The sequence below is a fragment of the Vigna unguiculata genome, chromosome 4 (genome assembly GCF_037176805.1).
Source record: "Vigna unguiculata cultivar grain cowpea cultivar isolate G323 ecotype 2 chromosome 4, ASM3717680v1, whole genome shotgun sequence".
Classification (NCBI taxonomy): Eukaryota; Viridiplantae; Streptophyta; class Magnoliopsida; order Fabales; family Fabaceae; genus Vigna; species Vigna unguiculata.
Window position 1 is genome coordinate 742,050 of NC_140795.1, and position 17,471 is coordinate 759,520.

The 17,471-nt window shown below is 30.6% G+C and overlaps 1 protein-coding gene and 1 long non-coding RNA gene across 4 annotated transcripts; both read left to right on the top strand.

Moving 5' to 3' along the window:
• The first annotated feature begins 1,557 nt into the window (after positions 1–1,557).
• LOC114182316 (arginine--tRNA ligase, chloroplastic/mitochondrial-like) lies at positions 1,558–9,299 on the top strand. 2 transcript variants are annotated; one of them, XM_028069167.2, is made up of 18 exons: positions 1,558–1,692; positions 1,806–1,862; positions 1,991–2,139; positions 2,268–2,343; positions 2,460–2,561; positions 2,788–3,006; positions 3,592–3,672; positions 4,370–4,453; positions 4,543–4,647; positions 5,232–5,410; positions 5,667–5,751; positions 6,132–6,318; positions 6,496–6,565; positions 7,313–7,382; positions 7,864–7,953; positions 8,323–8,391; positions 8,591–8,692; positions 9,003–9,299. In XM_028069167.2, exons 2-18 carry the CDS (start codon positions 1,851–1,853, stop codon positions 9,111–9,113), a joined length of 1,791 nt encoding a protein of 596 aa, XP_027924968.2. In that variant the 5' UTR covers positions 1,558–1,692; positions 1,806–1,850; the 3' UTR covers positions 9,114–9,299. The 2 variants fall into 2 exon arrangements, with proteins under 2 accessions (XP_027924968.2, XP_085528859.1); XM_085672733.1 differs by lacking the exon at positions 1,558–1,692 and having other exon boundaries at positions 1,785–1,862.
• A 2,222-nt stretch (positions 9,300–11,521) lies between these two features.
• LOC146886607 (uncharacterized) lies at positions 11,522–13,429 on the top strand. Of its 2 annotated transcripts, none has more exons than XR_014994331.1 (2): positions 11,522–11,665; positions 12,166–13,429. It is a non-coding gene; the product is annotated as an uncharacterized LOC146886607 (long non-coding RNA). The 2 variants fall into 2 exon arrangements; XR_014994332.1 differs by having other exon boundaries at positions 11,603–11,651.
• The last annotated feature ends 4,042 nt before the right edge of the window (positions 13,430–17,471 follow it).

Here is a 17,471-nt window from a genome sequence, read left to right on the forward strand (position 1 = left end):
CATGACACCATAAATTTACGAACATTATTTAGTATGATCTTATAATTAAGCAAATAGATGTTTTGATTATAAAAATAAGATATGAATGATGTATTTATTTTTTTATTTCATACAACATTGAAACACAAAAGAATCACATAAAGTTTAATTTCTTGTGATATTATGCATGTCCGAACACATCTTGCTTACTTGAGCTAAAATGTACTCGACTTAAGCACAATCGGATCAGAACAAGACAATATCAATCACACAATTAATGTTGATAAATTATGATTAAGTTAAGAGAAAAAGTTAAAGCGAGCTAATGGATAATTAGGTTACAAGGCCCAAATCCATCCACCTAAGAGTTCATAATCAATATAAATATGTAAATTAATTACATTCTAAGTACTGCATTGATTGCTATGTGACGGACTTGGCTGATTTGACCGTTAAGATTTTTGTTTTACAGACACACACATTTCAGTTTGGACATGACAGAGTATCTAAGATACCTCGGTTTAAAGAAGAGAAGTGATTACTAGAAGTACATAAGAGAAATAAATTACTCTTTACAAACTATATTTGGTTCCCAAAATTAAAAAACAATAATACAATAATATTTCCAATAATAATTTTCGGTAAACATTAGCTTAAAAATATTAGTTTTAAATAATAATAAAATAATATTTTTAATTGAACAATGATACTTTAACTAATTTTTTTTACCCACTTTTAACATACCACTCCAATCATCATTAGATCATCACATCACATCACTAAAAAGAATTAAAATAAATGATCTAATGCTGATTAAAGTAATAGATTAAAAATGGGTCAAAAAAATATGGATTAAAACATCATTTTCCCTTTCATTTAGACAAACCTTAACTAACATCAAGTAAAAAAAAGAATGCCATACAATAAAATTATGGCGAATTAAATAACATAAATAATCCTTATTTTTTATTAATAAAAAACCTAATTGACGTAATTAAGAATAAATTATATCGACACTGTCTGAATTTTAATAAAAAAATAATAACATTCTTACAATAATCAAACCAAACATATGATATAAATAAGAAATATATAAATTTAAAAATATGAAATTTTTTACCATTATCTAATTTTAAATAATCTTGTTATAAGAAAATATTTAATTTTTATCTTTTTCCCAATATTTTTATTGTAATAATATACTTTAACATAGAACATTTCAAATTTTAGTCAATTTATTTACTAACATAATACACTTTATTATTCTGAATAAGATCATATAAATCATCGTTATAAACTTTAATATCTTAGTTATTATTAAAATATCCAATTTTTTAATTCGATACGTGTGTTGTTTTTCATACCATTGAATAATAATAAAAAAAATTAATTATTACACTTTTTATTGCTGATAAAAAAAATTGAATAATAATCAACTAGAAATTATGTACTAATGTTAAGTTTTTTTCTTCTTTTTTTGACCTGAAACCGTCAAAGTCTTGTTAGCCAAGTAACGTGATGAACACGGCCAAACATAATTGGTCCACGTCACCAGCCACCGGCAATAGTGTTGTTTAGGGTTAGGGCTGTTTTGGAAATTAAAAAAAAAGCCTCTCACTCGCGCCGTTATCGTGCTCCCATTTCATTTCTCTCAACACACTCACTCTTCTCTTCCCTTCTCAGCTTGTTCTTCTTCTTCAGCTTCAGATTCAGGTTCATCTTCTCTCCACACAATTCATCTCTCTCTCTCTCTCTTTTCATTTCCTCACTTCACCGTTTCGCTCACACGACGTAGTTTCCTTCAATTCTTCTTTGTTTCCGAACAGGTTAACTCAACCAACGCTGCACATTTAACGCCACAATCCAATTCCATGGCGCATATCGTAAGTTCACTCACCTTCTTCAATCTTTAAATTAATCAATTAATTAACCTCTATTCGGCTTTATTCTGCATGAGTTGTTTTTCTTTTCGTCTTAGTTAGCTCGCGTGCTTGTTTGGAATGGTTTTCAGGAATTAGATTGTCCGGCGAGTGTTAAGAAACAGTTGGCGAAGGTGTTTGAGGTGTCTCTGAGGACAACCGTGCCTGATGAACCCGATGTCGTGCCTTCAGTTGATGCCTGCGCTGCCAAATCCGGTGTTAAATTCGCTGATTACCAGTGGTGAGTTATGTGTGAATTGTGGACTTGAGTTTAGGGTTTTAAAAAATTGGTTGCGCCCTGTATCGGCATTATTAAGATCCATGTGGCATTATTAATGTGGCTTGTTAACATCTTCATTTATGGTGCAGTAATAATGCAATGGGTATATTTGCGAAGTTAAAAGGAAAGCAGTCAGGATTCAGGGGACCCCCGGGTGTTGGACAGGTATTGTAAGGCATGGTTAATTCCCTTTCTTTTTCTTTTTGCGTTTTTTACTTTCTAACTATCGAAGTTAATGTGTTATTGGAAAAGGATCATCCATGTGTGTTTTGTTTGTGTAGGCAATAGTTAAAAATCTTCCGCAGTCTGAAATGATAGAATCATGCTCTGTAGCTGGTCCCGGGTTTGTGAATATTGTTTTGTCGAAGAAGTGGATAGCAGAGGTGATTGCATTTTCTTTACTATCTTCTAATTTTTGAGCAAGAGATGTAATGCAGATGTTCTTCGAGTCTGTTTTTATTATTTTAGGGAGGGAGGGGGCGTATCTGAGATATTGTGTCCGTTTATTGGAAGGGTGCTATACTAAGATTCTAATGGTCCGTTTTTTTTGGATTATTGAGTTTATTCAAAACCGCTATTATCATTTAAGTGGAAAAACTCCTCCTGCAGAGATTGGAGAGGCTGTTGATTGATGGTATTGATGACTGGGCACCACGACTTCCAGTGAAGACTGTTTTGGTTGATTTTTCCTCACCTAACGTAGCAAAGGAAATGCATGTTGGCCACTTGAGATCTACCATTATTGGGGACACATTATCCCGAATGCTTGAATTTTGCCGTGCGGAAACTCTTATTAGAAGGAATCATCTTGGTGACTGGGGGACGCAGGTAGAGTCATTTTTTCAAGGAATACTATTTGTGTTGTGAAATTGAAAGTTCTGCATGGTTAAACTAAAGTTAAAATGGTTTATGTGACTTGTGTTGTTACTAAAACTGGCATACACTGTAAAAAAAGACTAGGTTCCTTTGGATAACTTGTGGCATTGAGTAACATAATTGCAATGGTAATTTAATATGATTATGTTTGTTAGTTAGCATTACTAGGCTTGACTTTAGTTATGCTTGGGACTATGTTTTGTGTAATTTGCTTTTCTAGCTGTCTTCGTGAGCAAGAACACATTACGCCCTCTTAATTGGACTAAGGTATCATTCAAGTTTCGTACCACTCTTTACGTAACCTGAAGCAGTTAGTGTTTTAGATCACTGCTCTCAACCTGTATCTCTCCCTCTCCCTTGATAAAATAATTTAGATATTGAACCAATCAGTTAGTCCCTAAATTAGGAATGTACATCGATTTTTTTTATAGGGATATTTGTGTGGCATATTTACTTGAATCATAAAATGTTCTATAAGGAAGGTTCTCATTTTATATTTTTACCTTATGGCTCAACGTCCATGTATTTTGTTTACAGTTCGGGATGCTAATAGCTCACCTCTTTGATACGTTTCCAAACCCTGAAGATTTTAATGAAACAGCAATTGGGGATCTTCAGGTGAGAAAATATATGAAACCAAACTTTATTCTAACCATTTATTCAGATTTAGATGTTCAGTCATACATTGTTTTGTTAACACTTCTTATCCTGACTGGACATTTTGTTAGTTCATTTGATGTATACGCATTCTAAATAATTGGATTAATTTCTAATTTCTAAATGGAAGTAAAAACTATGCATTCCAAATAATTACTATATTATGATACTGGTTCACCCTTACTAGCAATTACTATGTTTTTTTTTTCACACATGTTGAAAGAAAAAGTAATCAGTGCTTGAAAGAAAAGTGATCAGTTTTATCTGCATCTTTGATTCAAATTGGTATTCTATTATTTTTTTGTGAATAAACTTAGACACAATGATGTGCTGATTGAAATCAGTTCTATATACCTCTGTATCCAATTAGCCAGTCACCTTTCTTTTATACTGAAAGAATAGTCTAATTAGCAAAAAAGTGAAGTCAGAAATACTTGTTTTGGTTGTGTTATTTTTTTGTCAATTCTTACAACCGCTGAACAGTCAGCTTTGAAAAGGAAATGTTTATAGTAAGTCTTGAGGGATAATATTCTCATTCATGTCACTTAGTTTTAAACTTATGGGCAAATATATCTCTATCATGATACTTTTTGTTCCTCTGGATAAGTGAATTATTATTAGGGATTCTGAAGTTCATGTGAGTTGGTGCATTTTTTAGGCATTCTATAAGGCTTCCAAAGTGAGGTTTGATAATGAACCTGAGTTTAAGCGGCGGGCACACCTTTCAGTGGTCCAACTTCAGGTATTGATAGTTTTCTTTTTTGTCTTGTTTGTTTGTAAGATCTCAACGACCTTGGTTTTAAATTTAATGTGTGTTAATATGGGCTTCAGAGTGGAGAAGAGGTTTATCGCAAGGCATGGGAACGGATCTGTGATATTAGCAAGGCTGAATTTGAAAAGGTGTATCAGCGCCTTGGAGTTAGATTGGAAGCAAGGGTAGGGCTTTCTAGTTTCCTTTTTGACTTACCGAGTTCACCTGTGGTGTCTATTGAATTCCTTTTTTACCTTCCATGGGGAATATTTTAAGATGTTTTGCTACATGCCAACTCTATTCATGCTTAGAATATTTTGGATTTAACTTTTGTCTTTTTTGGCCAGATGTCTCATATTCTGTGTATGAAGTCTCTGTCTTTTGTTTGTTTTCTTCCTTTCTTTTTCTATTCAAAGTTTGGTTGGGTTAGCCTAAGAAAATTGATTCATTTTTTCTTGCTCTGAGAAGCTGCTTAATGAGACTTTAATTTTTTGTTGCAATTTTATTCCCAACTAAAGTTGAAATTATTACTTTTTATGGAACAACTTCTCTGCATTTTTTGTTCATTTACAGGACATTTGTAGCCAAATTTAGCAATAATGCTGCATAAAATCCATTGTTTTTAAGCTAATTATGCGCTGATGTGCAATAAGTGTACCAATAAGTGGATTGAATTAATGGATTTCTTTTGTGATAACTTTATGTGTTTATTTCATTCAACATATGTTAAATTTGGCTGTGAACTGAACGATACTATATTTGGTTTCAGGGAGAGAGCTACTATAATGATTTAATCCCTCCAACTTTGGATAAATTGGATAAATTAGGGATGATCCAAGAAGATGACGGTGCTCGTGTGATTTTTGTTGAGGGTGTAAATATACCAATTATTGCTGTGAAAAGAGATGGTGGCTACAACTATTCTTCAACTGATATAGCAGCACTCTGGTTAGTTTACACTTTCAGTTTTTTAATAAACAAACTCATACCTATTGTTTGAGTTTCCGGCTCAATTCAGTGGTTAAATTTTGTTAATGATTGTTCATCAGAAGCTAGTACAAATAGCTTCTGGACATGTTTACAAATTAGACATGGAGCAATAATGTTTGATCCACAACTGCACATAATATAAATATGGAGCACAGAATTTATTGACTTGAGAAGTTGAACTGTAACGATTATCTGAGCTACTTTTGTCATGTAGGTACCGTTTAAATGAGGAAAAAGTTAACTGGAATATATATGTTACTGATGTTGGGCAGTGGCAACACTTTGATATGCTGTTTAAGGTATATCTCAGTTCATGTTTTTTTATGGTTTGTGTTGGCTACCACCTTTTTTTGTCGAACCATAACTCTTTGGTTTGCTTTTCCCCTTCGAATTGCCCTTTGTTATTGATGGGTTCTTTGTATTGCTGATAGGCTACAGTATCCTTGGCTAGTTTTTGTGCCCCAATGTTTTTGTTCCTCATTTCATATTTTTTCTGTTTTCTAAAAGAGAAAAGTCATGGACTGTGACATATTTCTGGGGCATAACATTTCAGTTTTCTGTGTTCAATGCCTACCTTATTTTTTTCAATTTTTCAAAAGAGAAAACTCATGGACCATGTCTGTGCATTTTTTCTGATGAGAATTTATTTTTTGATATGTGCTCCAATTTTTTCATTCAGGCATTTAGGCGTGCAGGATGGCTGCCAAAGGGTGAAAACGAGTTCCCCAAATGCACCCATGTTGGCTTTGGTCTTGTTCTTGGGGAAGATGGAAAACGATTTCGTACTCGCAGTAGTGATACTATTCGATTGGTAGAGTTGCTTGATGAGGCGAAAAAACGCTGTAAAGCTTCCCTTCTCGAACGTGGTAAAGTACTTGTTACCCAGTGTGATATTTACTTTTTCCTTATTTGCATACAAGCATGGATGAAGTGAAGTCAAGTCTGTGCTTGATTAAATTGTATTAATTCATGTCCTTTTTAATCTTATTTTGGGAGTCTTCAATACTTTGATGGTTAATCTTCCGAATCCTATGTACTCTTAGATGCTGTTAAAGATTGGACTGACGAAGAGATTGAAAAAACAGCAGAAGCAGTTGGTTATGGGGCTGTTAAGTATGTTCCTTTATCAATCCCTTTTTTCCTCTACTTCTGTATGCCAAATCATAATTTTTCCCTGGCTATAGATGTGCTGGTACTTGCTCCGTTGTAGATGCATTATCATGTGCCAAATTGTAGACAAATGTATCATCTAACGGTTTCCTGTTGACTTGTTTTTTAACCTGTATTTTTATAGGATACTTTAAATTATGAACTAATATTTGAATCCTATTAATGCATACACTTAAGATTAACAGAGAGAAATTATATTTTTGGAGGGCTTAAAGGACCCTTCTCATGTTCTTCTATTTATATTGATGAAGAGCTGATACAATAGGGGGATGAAAGATCAAAGGACTGTCCTAGATTGCTGGGCGCAGAACTAGGTGCACTAAGAAGAGATAACCCAACACACGACTCCCTACTTTAGTCTTACACATTACACTAACATAAGTAGACTTAATAATTATTCCAACACATACTAATATTCACTGGGTTTTTGATTCCATGTGCCAACTGCTAACCCATATAAATAAATTAGAATAAATAATGGTTTGCTGGCCATTCTATGATTTTTCCTGCTAAATGCTAGTCTAGGTGTTCTATTCAGGTTCACTTTTATTTAACTTAAATTTCTACATATTGCTTTTAACTGGCTTGGCAAATCTTTATTTTGCAGTATTCTTTTTCCTGTGATGAGAATAAGAATTGAGTTGTTGTCTTTTAGCCCCTTATGCCGGTGTCTTCAATTTGTGTTTGCAGGTATGCTGACTTGAGGATCAACAGATTAACGAATTACACATTCAGCTTTGATCAGATGCTCAATGATAAGGTGCACTCAGTGTGTTCTAGTGTAGCTCAGTAATGAAGCATGTAAATTATTGACAAATATTTATGTCAGTTGTGGTAGTTTTATTTCCCTCATAACAAGCATCATATGAAATATAGGGTAATTTTCGATATTAATGTGTGGTTGGTATCAGTGGGTGGATAATGCCACTGTTGTAATATATATATATATATATATATATATATATATATATCTATATATATATATATAGGGTATATCAATAACTGTCTGAAGTCTGAGAACTCAGATTTTGATGTTCTCTTCAGCGGTTATCTGTTGCGGAGCTCCCTTTTAAGTGTATCCTTCACTTTAAGAAGTAGGAACCTTTTTTAATTGTTTGCTCCTTAGAACCGCGCTAAGAAGAAATGTTGAATCTACTAGTTGCTTTTGTTGAACTGTTCATCCCAATGTAAACTTATTCAATATTATTTTGTCTCACTTTCCTAAATTTGTTATGAAACAGGGCAATACAGCTGTTTATTTGCAGTATGCACATGCTAGGATCTGTTCCATTATGAGGAAATCTGGTAAAGATATTGAGGAAATAAAGAAAGTAAGTTATTTCTCTTCCCGTAATGATGATTTACCACTTTATTAAATGGCATGAAAAACTGATTCGATTCAATTATATTACAATATACAAAATAAATGTTGTCTTTGTTTTCACTCTGCCGTGGTTGACTTGACGCCAGTCAATTTTGTTCTCATCAATTATATTTCTTCTCATAAATTATATTAGTGATATGACATCGTTTCACGTGTGTTTTGTATATAGTTAGTCAACTAAATATCATTCTTTAATTTTTCTACATTCCTTCACACGTATTTGATATTTCAACGGCTTTGTGACAAGACTTTATATCGTTCATTAAATTGTGCACATTGCTTCTTACGTATTTCGTGTTCAACACCTTTGTGACAGAATGGGAAGATAGTGCTGAATCACGAAGATGAACGGGCGTTGGGGCTTCATTTGATACAATTTCCTGAGGTAGGACACATGAAACACAAAGTGTTCTTGTGCTTTAGACCCTTTTACATGCTAGTAATGATTGGAATTTTGTTACTGGCCTTCCATTTTCTTTATACAAAAGACTATATCATGGCTAATGCGATCTAACATTACTGTATACTGGTTTATAATCCAAAACATGCCTGCGTTGATCTGTTGGCTGTGTTTTATTTTTCAGGTCTTTGAGGAGTCCCTGACTAATCTATTGCCTAATGTGCTGTGTGAATACCTCTATAATTTGACAGAAATCTTTACAAAGAAGTTTTATACTAATTGCCAGGTATACTTCTAAAGTCACAACCTTTCTACTGATTTCTATACACTTCTTATTCCTATTTTAGTGGTACAAATAAAACTGCCAAGTAGCGTATCTGCGTGTTTATCCCGAAAAACGTTGAAGATAGGTTATTGTATATACTTTTAATTATTGTTTTGTGAAATAGGTGTGTGTTGTCACCTGAAACTTCTCTGTTCAACTTAAAACTTTCTCAAATATTGCTTCCATTTGAGTCGTCATACACTAGAAGGTTCGGTAAAAAAATAATGTTTAGATTGGAGCCATGCAATTTAGCTTCTTTTTCCATTGGCAGGTTGTGGGGTCGCCTGATGAAACTAGCAGACTCTTGCTATGTGAAGCAACGTTAATTGTGATGAGGCAGTGCTTTAATCTCCTAGGAATTGTACCTGTATACAGGTTATGACCTATCTGAAGAGCTTTATATGCAAATTTTTGCAACAGATTAATTTTGTCTTCGCGGGTACTCATTCTTCTTGCTAATGATCTGCCCCCTCATCTTCTGTCTATTGTATGAAGGGAAAGTAGGAAAGTAGTAAATGACTGATTGTAGTTCTACTCACAAAATTATTTAAATTTTGATTCAAAGCTATACGGGCTGTTTCCTTTATCTTTTTTAGGTCTTGTATTAGTAGTTGATTATGTGTTATTTTCAATTATTTTTTCTTGTCTTATTTTATTTTTCTATTTTTAAAACTGTGCAACATGTTTTCATAAATTTTGTTCGGCCGAACTTTTTTGTGAACCTAAATAAGCTGCATTAGCATTAGACATCATTTATTGTTTGTATTTGTAAGTATTTTTTTCAGCTTATTATTAGGTCTATCTGTATGTAATTTTGTATAATAATAATTTAAAAAAGTCATTTTCTACCTTTCGGTTATAATTTTTAAAAGATAACATGATGTCTGTTCTAGGGGGCACTCCTTACTCGTGTGCCCATAGTGACAAAAAGATGATTGAAATCATATTCTAAGAGACAATGAAATGTGAATCGATAAATTTTGATTGAGAGAGAGAATTCGTGAATCGGTAGATTTTGATTTTGAGAAAAGAAACTTATTGAAAGGAAAGTTCGGAAGCATTGGGGTCTTGGATTGTTTGACTACATTACAGTGTTTTTTTTTTTTCTCTTAATTTTTTGTTTATCACGGTTCTTTGTTGGTTTTTTATTTTACTGGCTTGTGTTGATTTTGGTCTATATATTCTTCCTTTAACTTCATATAATTTATTCTTTTGATTTTATCATGCTCAGTTTATACAATTTGGAAATAATTCATGAACCGTATAATAAAAAAATTTAAAAGTAATTTTTCAACTATGCAATTAAAAAAAATAATTTTGGGTTATGTAATTTGAAAGTCAAATAAATTATATTGTGAAATTTGGAAGTTAGTTATTTCTTACTTTCAAATTACGCGATTCGAAAGTTATTTTCAGTTTTGAAATTATATTCTCACGTGCAAAAAGAAACTGTCACTTTTTAATGATAAGATAGACTAGATTCGTTCACATGTTTTTCCTTATCTCAAAAGTGATTGTTTTTGCCAAGTATTAACCAATTTAAAAATATTATGATTGAAATTGATTTTTAAAACTGAGATTAATCATTTTAGTTATTTATCTCCCTACTTTAGCTTAAGATATAATATCAAATTTGAATGGATTTGGTGACAATTAAATTTTAAAAATAATCTCAAGCCATATCAATTTCAGATCTGAATAACAAATTAGATGGAAATCAATAAATCAAATTACTACGTATTTTAAACTTTTATTCATTCAATTCAGTGAAAAATAAGGACAAAATAAGCACGTTAAAATTACCCCACCTTGTAAACGGCTGTGGGAGTTTTAAGGGAAATAATAAGTAAGTTTATAATTTTACACTTTTTCCAGTTTTCGAATTTTCCATATAACAATTAAAAAATATTTTCATATAATTTTTAAAAAATTTTATCTGTACTTTAACACTATCTAAACATCACCCTTGTGTTGCACAAATACTGTAACTAATTTTCTATAATAACTACTAACATTATAATCTTATTATAGTACAAATCTTTCCTTTACTTGTTGCCTACTGTATAAGATATCCACGAAATTGATCAATATCAACATAGAACTAATATTTGTGATTTTTAAGTATTTATAGTGAAATTAAGATATCAATATAATAACTCATTATATATATATATATATATATATATATATATATATATATTATTAGTGTAAATGTAAATGTATATATATTTTAAAAGATAAAATTATAATTTTAAAATGTGGATATAAAAGAGATAATACCCTTTATATATTATTTGAGAGGTCTCTAAAAATACATAAGGAGAATATCCTCTTTTCTTAACATTATATAAAAAATATCCTATTTTCTGTATACATTTCATTATTTCAATTTAATGCTTAATTATTATTTAAAAATTAATCGTGCAATATTAAAATTAATAACCTGAAATTTTTTAAAATACTAATTTAAAAAATAATTATTTTAAAATTGATCAGATAAATATCATAAATTAAAGTTTTATACAATGTGTAAAAAAAAGTGAAATGTTTAGATATTCAATAGAAAAATTAAAGAATTATCTCTTAATCTCTTAATAAAAATAAAACACTGCTTAAATATCATAAATTGTTGTTTTTCCTGTTATCAATTTTCACCCTATTCGGTTGACAGCTTTTTATCAGTTAATAATTATTACCGTTATATTACCTTTATGTTACCGTTCTTATATTACCGTTATGTTACCGTTCTTATATTACCGTTAGAGTATCAGAAATTTTAAAATTTAATCGCATCATCACAGCCGTACATCTTTTCTTTTCCTTTCTATAAATACCGCCTTGGGCTAATGTTTCTCTCATTTCATTCATAGGTTTCCGTTTCTTGTATTCGACATATGAATTTCGGGTTTGAGTTTTCTTGGTACTGCTTTGGAGGTTATTCAGTTTTCTTTCAAATTGGTGTTTGTTGGTATTTGTGTTATTCCTTTTCAATAAGTTCTCGAGTCTATGAGATTTCTTTTGGTGGTTGAGGATTTAGATCTCAAGTTTAGAACGATTATGGTTTAGAATATACCATACTTTTCTCGATCAGTTTTTTTCTATTATTTAATTTCTCTTAATTTGATCACCATGAGTTGTGAGTTGTTTCTATGCAGCGGTGTTCGATTTCGGATTATTCTCCTCGTGTCGTGCATCTCATGGAGGGTGTTATGAGCGATCATTTCCCCCTGGGTTTTAGTTCTTAAATTGATCTATTGTTCTATATTTACATTCTTAAATTTATGGTCACTAGTTATAGATTTATTGTATTGTTTTACTTTAACATTAATTTTTTCATTCTGCATTAATTTGTGTTTGTCTGAACTTGCCAGTTTGATTTTTATTTTCTTCAGGCATAATCAAATAATTTATAGTGGCATTTGTTTGATATATAGGTTTGTTGAAGATGTTGTGAACCTTTTCATCTTGCAGAGTGATTGGGGAGTAGTTTTAAGTTGGTATTCTCTTTTTAAATGGATTTTGAATTCTCGCTTTCTGTTTCCACTTTTAGTTGTTGGCCTTATATTAGTGTTTTGTTGTTTATTTTTCCTGTTATTCTCACCGCTTCATCTCACACTGAAGCGTACCAGTGAATGTGTGCTTGTACCGTGCTTGGTTGTCGAAGTAGTATGTTGCTATATGATTTGGTGATCTCTACTACTGATTCTGAATCTTGGATTTGGTTTTATACTCACTGATAAGGATCCTTTTTCTTAGCAATTCTTTTGGAATAGGATATGTTTGAGCACTACGGTTTTAACTTATGTGTTGTTGATTCCCGAACATTTAGATTGAGTTGTGGTTTGTTTCACTGCAGCAGGTTTGTATTAGTTTTGTCTAATAATCTGTATGTCTTTACATCCAAGACAAGGCAATTGATGTGGAAACTTTAGTACGAGATCATCTGATTATGTTTTGTCGCCCTTATATTTATTTTAATTTGGACGTAGTTATTTATTTGATTACTTGATTACGTGAGTATAGATTTATTGTATTGTTGTTCTTTACAGGGATGTGTGGGGTAGGAGGTGGAAACAGTGGCAGGAGCTTCCTTGAGCAGTGAAGCATTTGTGTTTTACTTTTACATTAATTTTTTCGTTCTGCATTAATTTGTGTTTGTCTGAACTTGCCAGTTTGTTTTTTATTTTCTTCAGGCATAATCAAATAATATATAGTGGCAGGGATTGATTTGCTGAAAATTAAATGACTAGCAAGTATAGATTAATTTAAAATTTTGTTTGATATGTTGGTTTGCTGACAATGTTGTGAACCTTTTCATTTTGTAGTGTGGTTGGAATAGTTTTAAGTTGGTATTCTCTTTTTAACTGGATTTTGTTGTGGTTTGTTTCACTGCAGCAGGTTTGTATTAGTTTTGTCTAATAATCTGCATGTCTTTACATCCAAGACAAGGCAATGGATGTGGAAGCTTTAGTACGAGATCATCTGAACCTGTTATGTTTTGTCGCCCTTATATGTATTTTAATTTGAACGTTGTTATTTATTTGATTACTTGCTTACGTGTAGGTGTTGAACTGTTTGTATTCAGTATGATTGGTTGAGGACTAAAATCCCATTTTGATCGGGCTCAGGATAACCCGATTCCTTCCCTTCTATTTGATTCCAAAAGATGTCTCCTTGTGATGATGTTTCTTTTTGTTTCGAATTTGTCTTAATTGCCTTTATTTTTTCTTTTTATTAGTAAAATCTATCAAACTTGCCTGTTTGATCTGATTATATTCATTCTTTTTCAGCACATTAGTGATTAAAAAATAATACATTGCTCATGGTAATATTATTTATTGGATGAGTTTCCTTTTCCATTATTTAATATATATTTGGACTTGATCATCAATAATAAGGATTCAATTGTGATTTATTTCTCTCATCCCATCCAGGGACTTTTACAAGTGAAGAAGATGTCTCCCTCTGTTTTTGAAACTCTGTAACTCTATTGAATATCACCCAACCTCTCATCCTTGATCCGATCTCTACTTCCTTGGATTTCTGAATTGTCAGATTTGCCTCTCTTTTCTATTTTCATTTATTGTTGTTTATTATCATACTCTAACCATAATAAGTCATCTTAATAGTAAGATTTGCCTTTCTTTCTTTTGGAGCATTGATCTCACTTATCAATGTGTAATCCCTTGCTGAGTTTAAACAACAATCCTTTTGGAATAGTATTTGTTTGAGCACTACATCAACATGAAGCTGGAACTTAACATGGCTGGTAGGGATGGCAACGGGGCGGGGCGGGGACGGGTTTCACTATCCCATACCCATCCCCGTAAAAAAAGTTCATTCCCATACCTAAACCCAACGAGTATCAAACTTTTATCCCATCCCCATCCTCACCGGGTAACGGGTATAATCTACCCGTACCCGTTTTCTTACTACTTTAATATTAATTTTAATTAATTTTTATAAAATAATAAAAAATTATGGTAAAGGAAACATAATATTATCAAATATTCAATATTAGGAGTATGGTTATTTTTTCGATATCAAATACTTTGAAATAAATTATAATTGCTTACATTTTATATTAGAATACCAAATAAAATTTAATGAGAACCAAAACATTTATTAAATTTGCAAACATTAATGAAACCTAGTTGATAAATTTTAAAAATATTTTTAAAAAAATATAAAAGGAAAAAAAATTCTTAAAAAAATATAAAAGGAAAAAAATATTTAAATTAAAATATATTTTAAATGTTTGTTTACTTCAATTTTTTAAATTATAATGAATCTATTTTTTATACACTAATAAAAGTTATAATACATCACTTGATTAAAATAACGCAAAGAACAAATAATAAATATAATAATAAAATTTTAACATAAATCTTGTATCTTTTAAACCATAATATATGTTGGATGGTGGTAAAATAATATTCATGACAATTACATTAAATTTTTATATTGTAGTAAATAAAAATTATTTATACAATTATAGTGAAAAAAATTAAAGTATGATTGTAATGAGTTAGAAAATAAAAAATAATTAGATAAAATTTAATAGTATTCTACATGATGAAAATAAACAAAAAATAAAAATATAAAAAAATTAACAAATGTGTGTCTTATAAACAATTTGGAGAGTATTGGAAGGAATCACACAAATGAAAACAAATATATAATTAAAGATATGATAAGATGAAAAATATCTTAGAGATCTAAGAAAACTTTTCAAATATCAACATATATACTCAATGTTTGATAAAAAATGACAAACAAATAATAAACATAATAAAATTGTATCATAGATCTGGTATTTTTTAAACTCCAATATATGTTGGATGGTGATAAAAAAATATTCATGACAAGTACATTAAATTTTTATATTGTAGTAAATAAAAATTATTTATACAATTATATTGAAAATATTAAAGTATGATTGTAATGAGTTAGAAAATAAAAAATAATTAGATAAAATTTATCGAAATAGTATTCTATATGATGAAAATAAACAAAAATAAAAATATTAAAAAATTAACAAATGTGTGTCTTATAAATAATTTGGAGATTATTGGAAGGAACTGCACAAAGAAAAACAAATGTATAATTAAGGGTATGATAAGACGAAAAACATCTTAGAGATCTAAGAAAACTTTTTAAATATCAACATATATACTCAATGGTTGAGAAATAACAAAAATTATTTTAACGAAACAAAAGAGTTCTTCAAATGAAACAAAAATTAATAATAATAAGTAAAGAATTTTTTTTATATTACCTAGTAAATGAAATGTTTATGCTATTAAACACTTAAATTGAAAGTATTAAATATTCTCATGTGAAAGGAAAATATACAATAAAAAAAATATTAAAAAATAATAGAAATATTCAAATGTTAGACATAAATTTTTTTTAATTGACATACATAATTTTAACATAATTACATAAATGTTGTGATAAAATAAAAAATATATTGGAGATGCAAAATGAGTTTCATGACAAACCAAATATTTAGAAGAAATAAAAAATAAAAAGCATCCTCATTTAAATTATTAAAATATTTACAATTAATTAATTAAGTAACCCTATATAGTAACCCTATATATATAGGGTTACTTAATTAATTGTAAATATTTTAATAATTTAAATGAGGATGAGGATATGACGGGGACGGGTATTATGGCGGGGATATATTCATCCCCATACCCAATTGAAAAAATCGGGGATTCCCCATACCCATACCCAGTCAATGCGGGGATTCCCCGTCAAAACGGGGACGGGTTCAGACAATACCCACGGAGACGGGTTTGTTTGTCATCTCTAATGGCTGGCGACTGCTCAAGGTGTCCAAATTTATTCTGAGTAACTTCTACTATTTAACTTTTCAGGACTCTATCAACATCTGTTATTTAACTTCGCTTGATCAACTAACATTAGGATTATTTGTATCTCTGCTGCAATGTTATCCAGTCTCTCGGGTCCTTTGGAGCTTTAGGTTTTGTTAACCACACATTTCCTATGCCTTTATTGAGTTGTGAATGGTTTCAAAACATACGTATTGGATTGTGAATTGTTGTTTCTCTGCAGCGGTGTTTGGGTTATCTTCATCTAGTGTTGTAGGCAATCATGTCCCCCTTGGTACAGTGGCACGAGATTCCTTGAGCTGTTATCTTTAGGGTGTGTGTCTAAATTGAAAAGACAGATCTTCTTGGAGTCATTCCTTTCATTTTAGTAGTGGCAAGGGTTAATTAGCAAGGGCCTAGAATTTTTTTTGTATTCCCTTTTATTTAATCTTGGATCTTGTTTTCTCAAATTTGCTTTCTGTTTGCTCTTTTCGTTGGCAAATCTTTTATTCTCGTTCGTCTGAATTATATGTTTTAATATTTTATTTTTCAAGCAAATATGCCATAAGAATACGGTTATCTCTATGAGAAATCAGTGGGCAACGGTAATTTCCATATTCAGATGGAAAGGTAGATATGTCTTAGGACATCAATTTTGTAAGATTGTTCAACAAAGAACAACAGAAAACAAAACACATGTAAACAATTAGAATTTAGAAAAGCAAATTATATCATCTATTTTCTCAAACATATTTAGTTTTCACTTCCCATAGATACAACAAAGGGAAAAAAATATTGTAAGAAGCTGTCATTTTGTAACGCAACACAACTTAAGATAGACTAGATTCGTTCACATGTTTTTTTTTACCCAATTTCATGTCTCTGGAAAAATATATAATTGATTTACTATTTTTTTTTTCTTTCTAAACCAATTTATAAATATTACGATTGAAATTGATTTTTAAAACTGAGATTAATCATTTTAGAATAATATAATGATGATTGAAATTGATTTTTAAAACTGAGATTAATCATTTTAGAATAATAATGAATAACAAATTTGAATGGATTTGGTGACAATTAAATTTTAAAAATAATCTCAAGTCATCAATTTCAGATGGAAATCAATAAATCAAATTACGTATTATAAAAACTTTTATTCATTCTGTAACATTCCAATTTCAGCAGCTTAAAATTAATAAAAATAAGGAGTTTCATCATAGTTCCAAAACAGATAATCCAGTACCCAATATATTAATACAATCTTACAAAAGGTATACCTATAAAAATATATCACTTATACACTTAAACTAAACTAATAAACTCTGTACTACCGACCACTAAGCTCCCACTGGAAACCTCCTCTTCAACACTAACATGATGGCTCTTCATCCTCC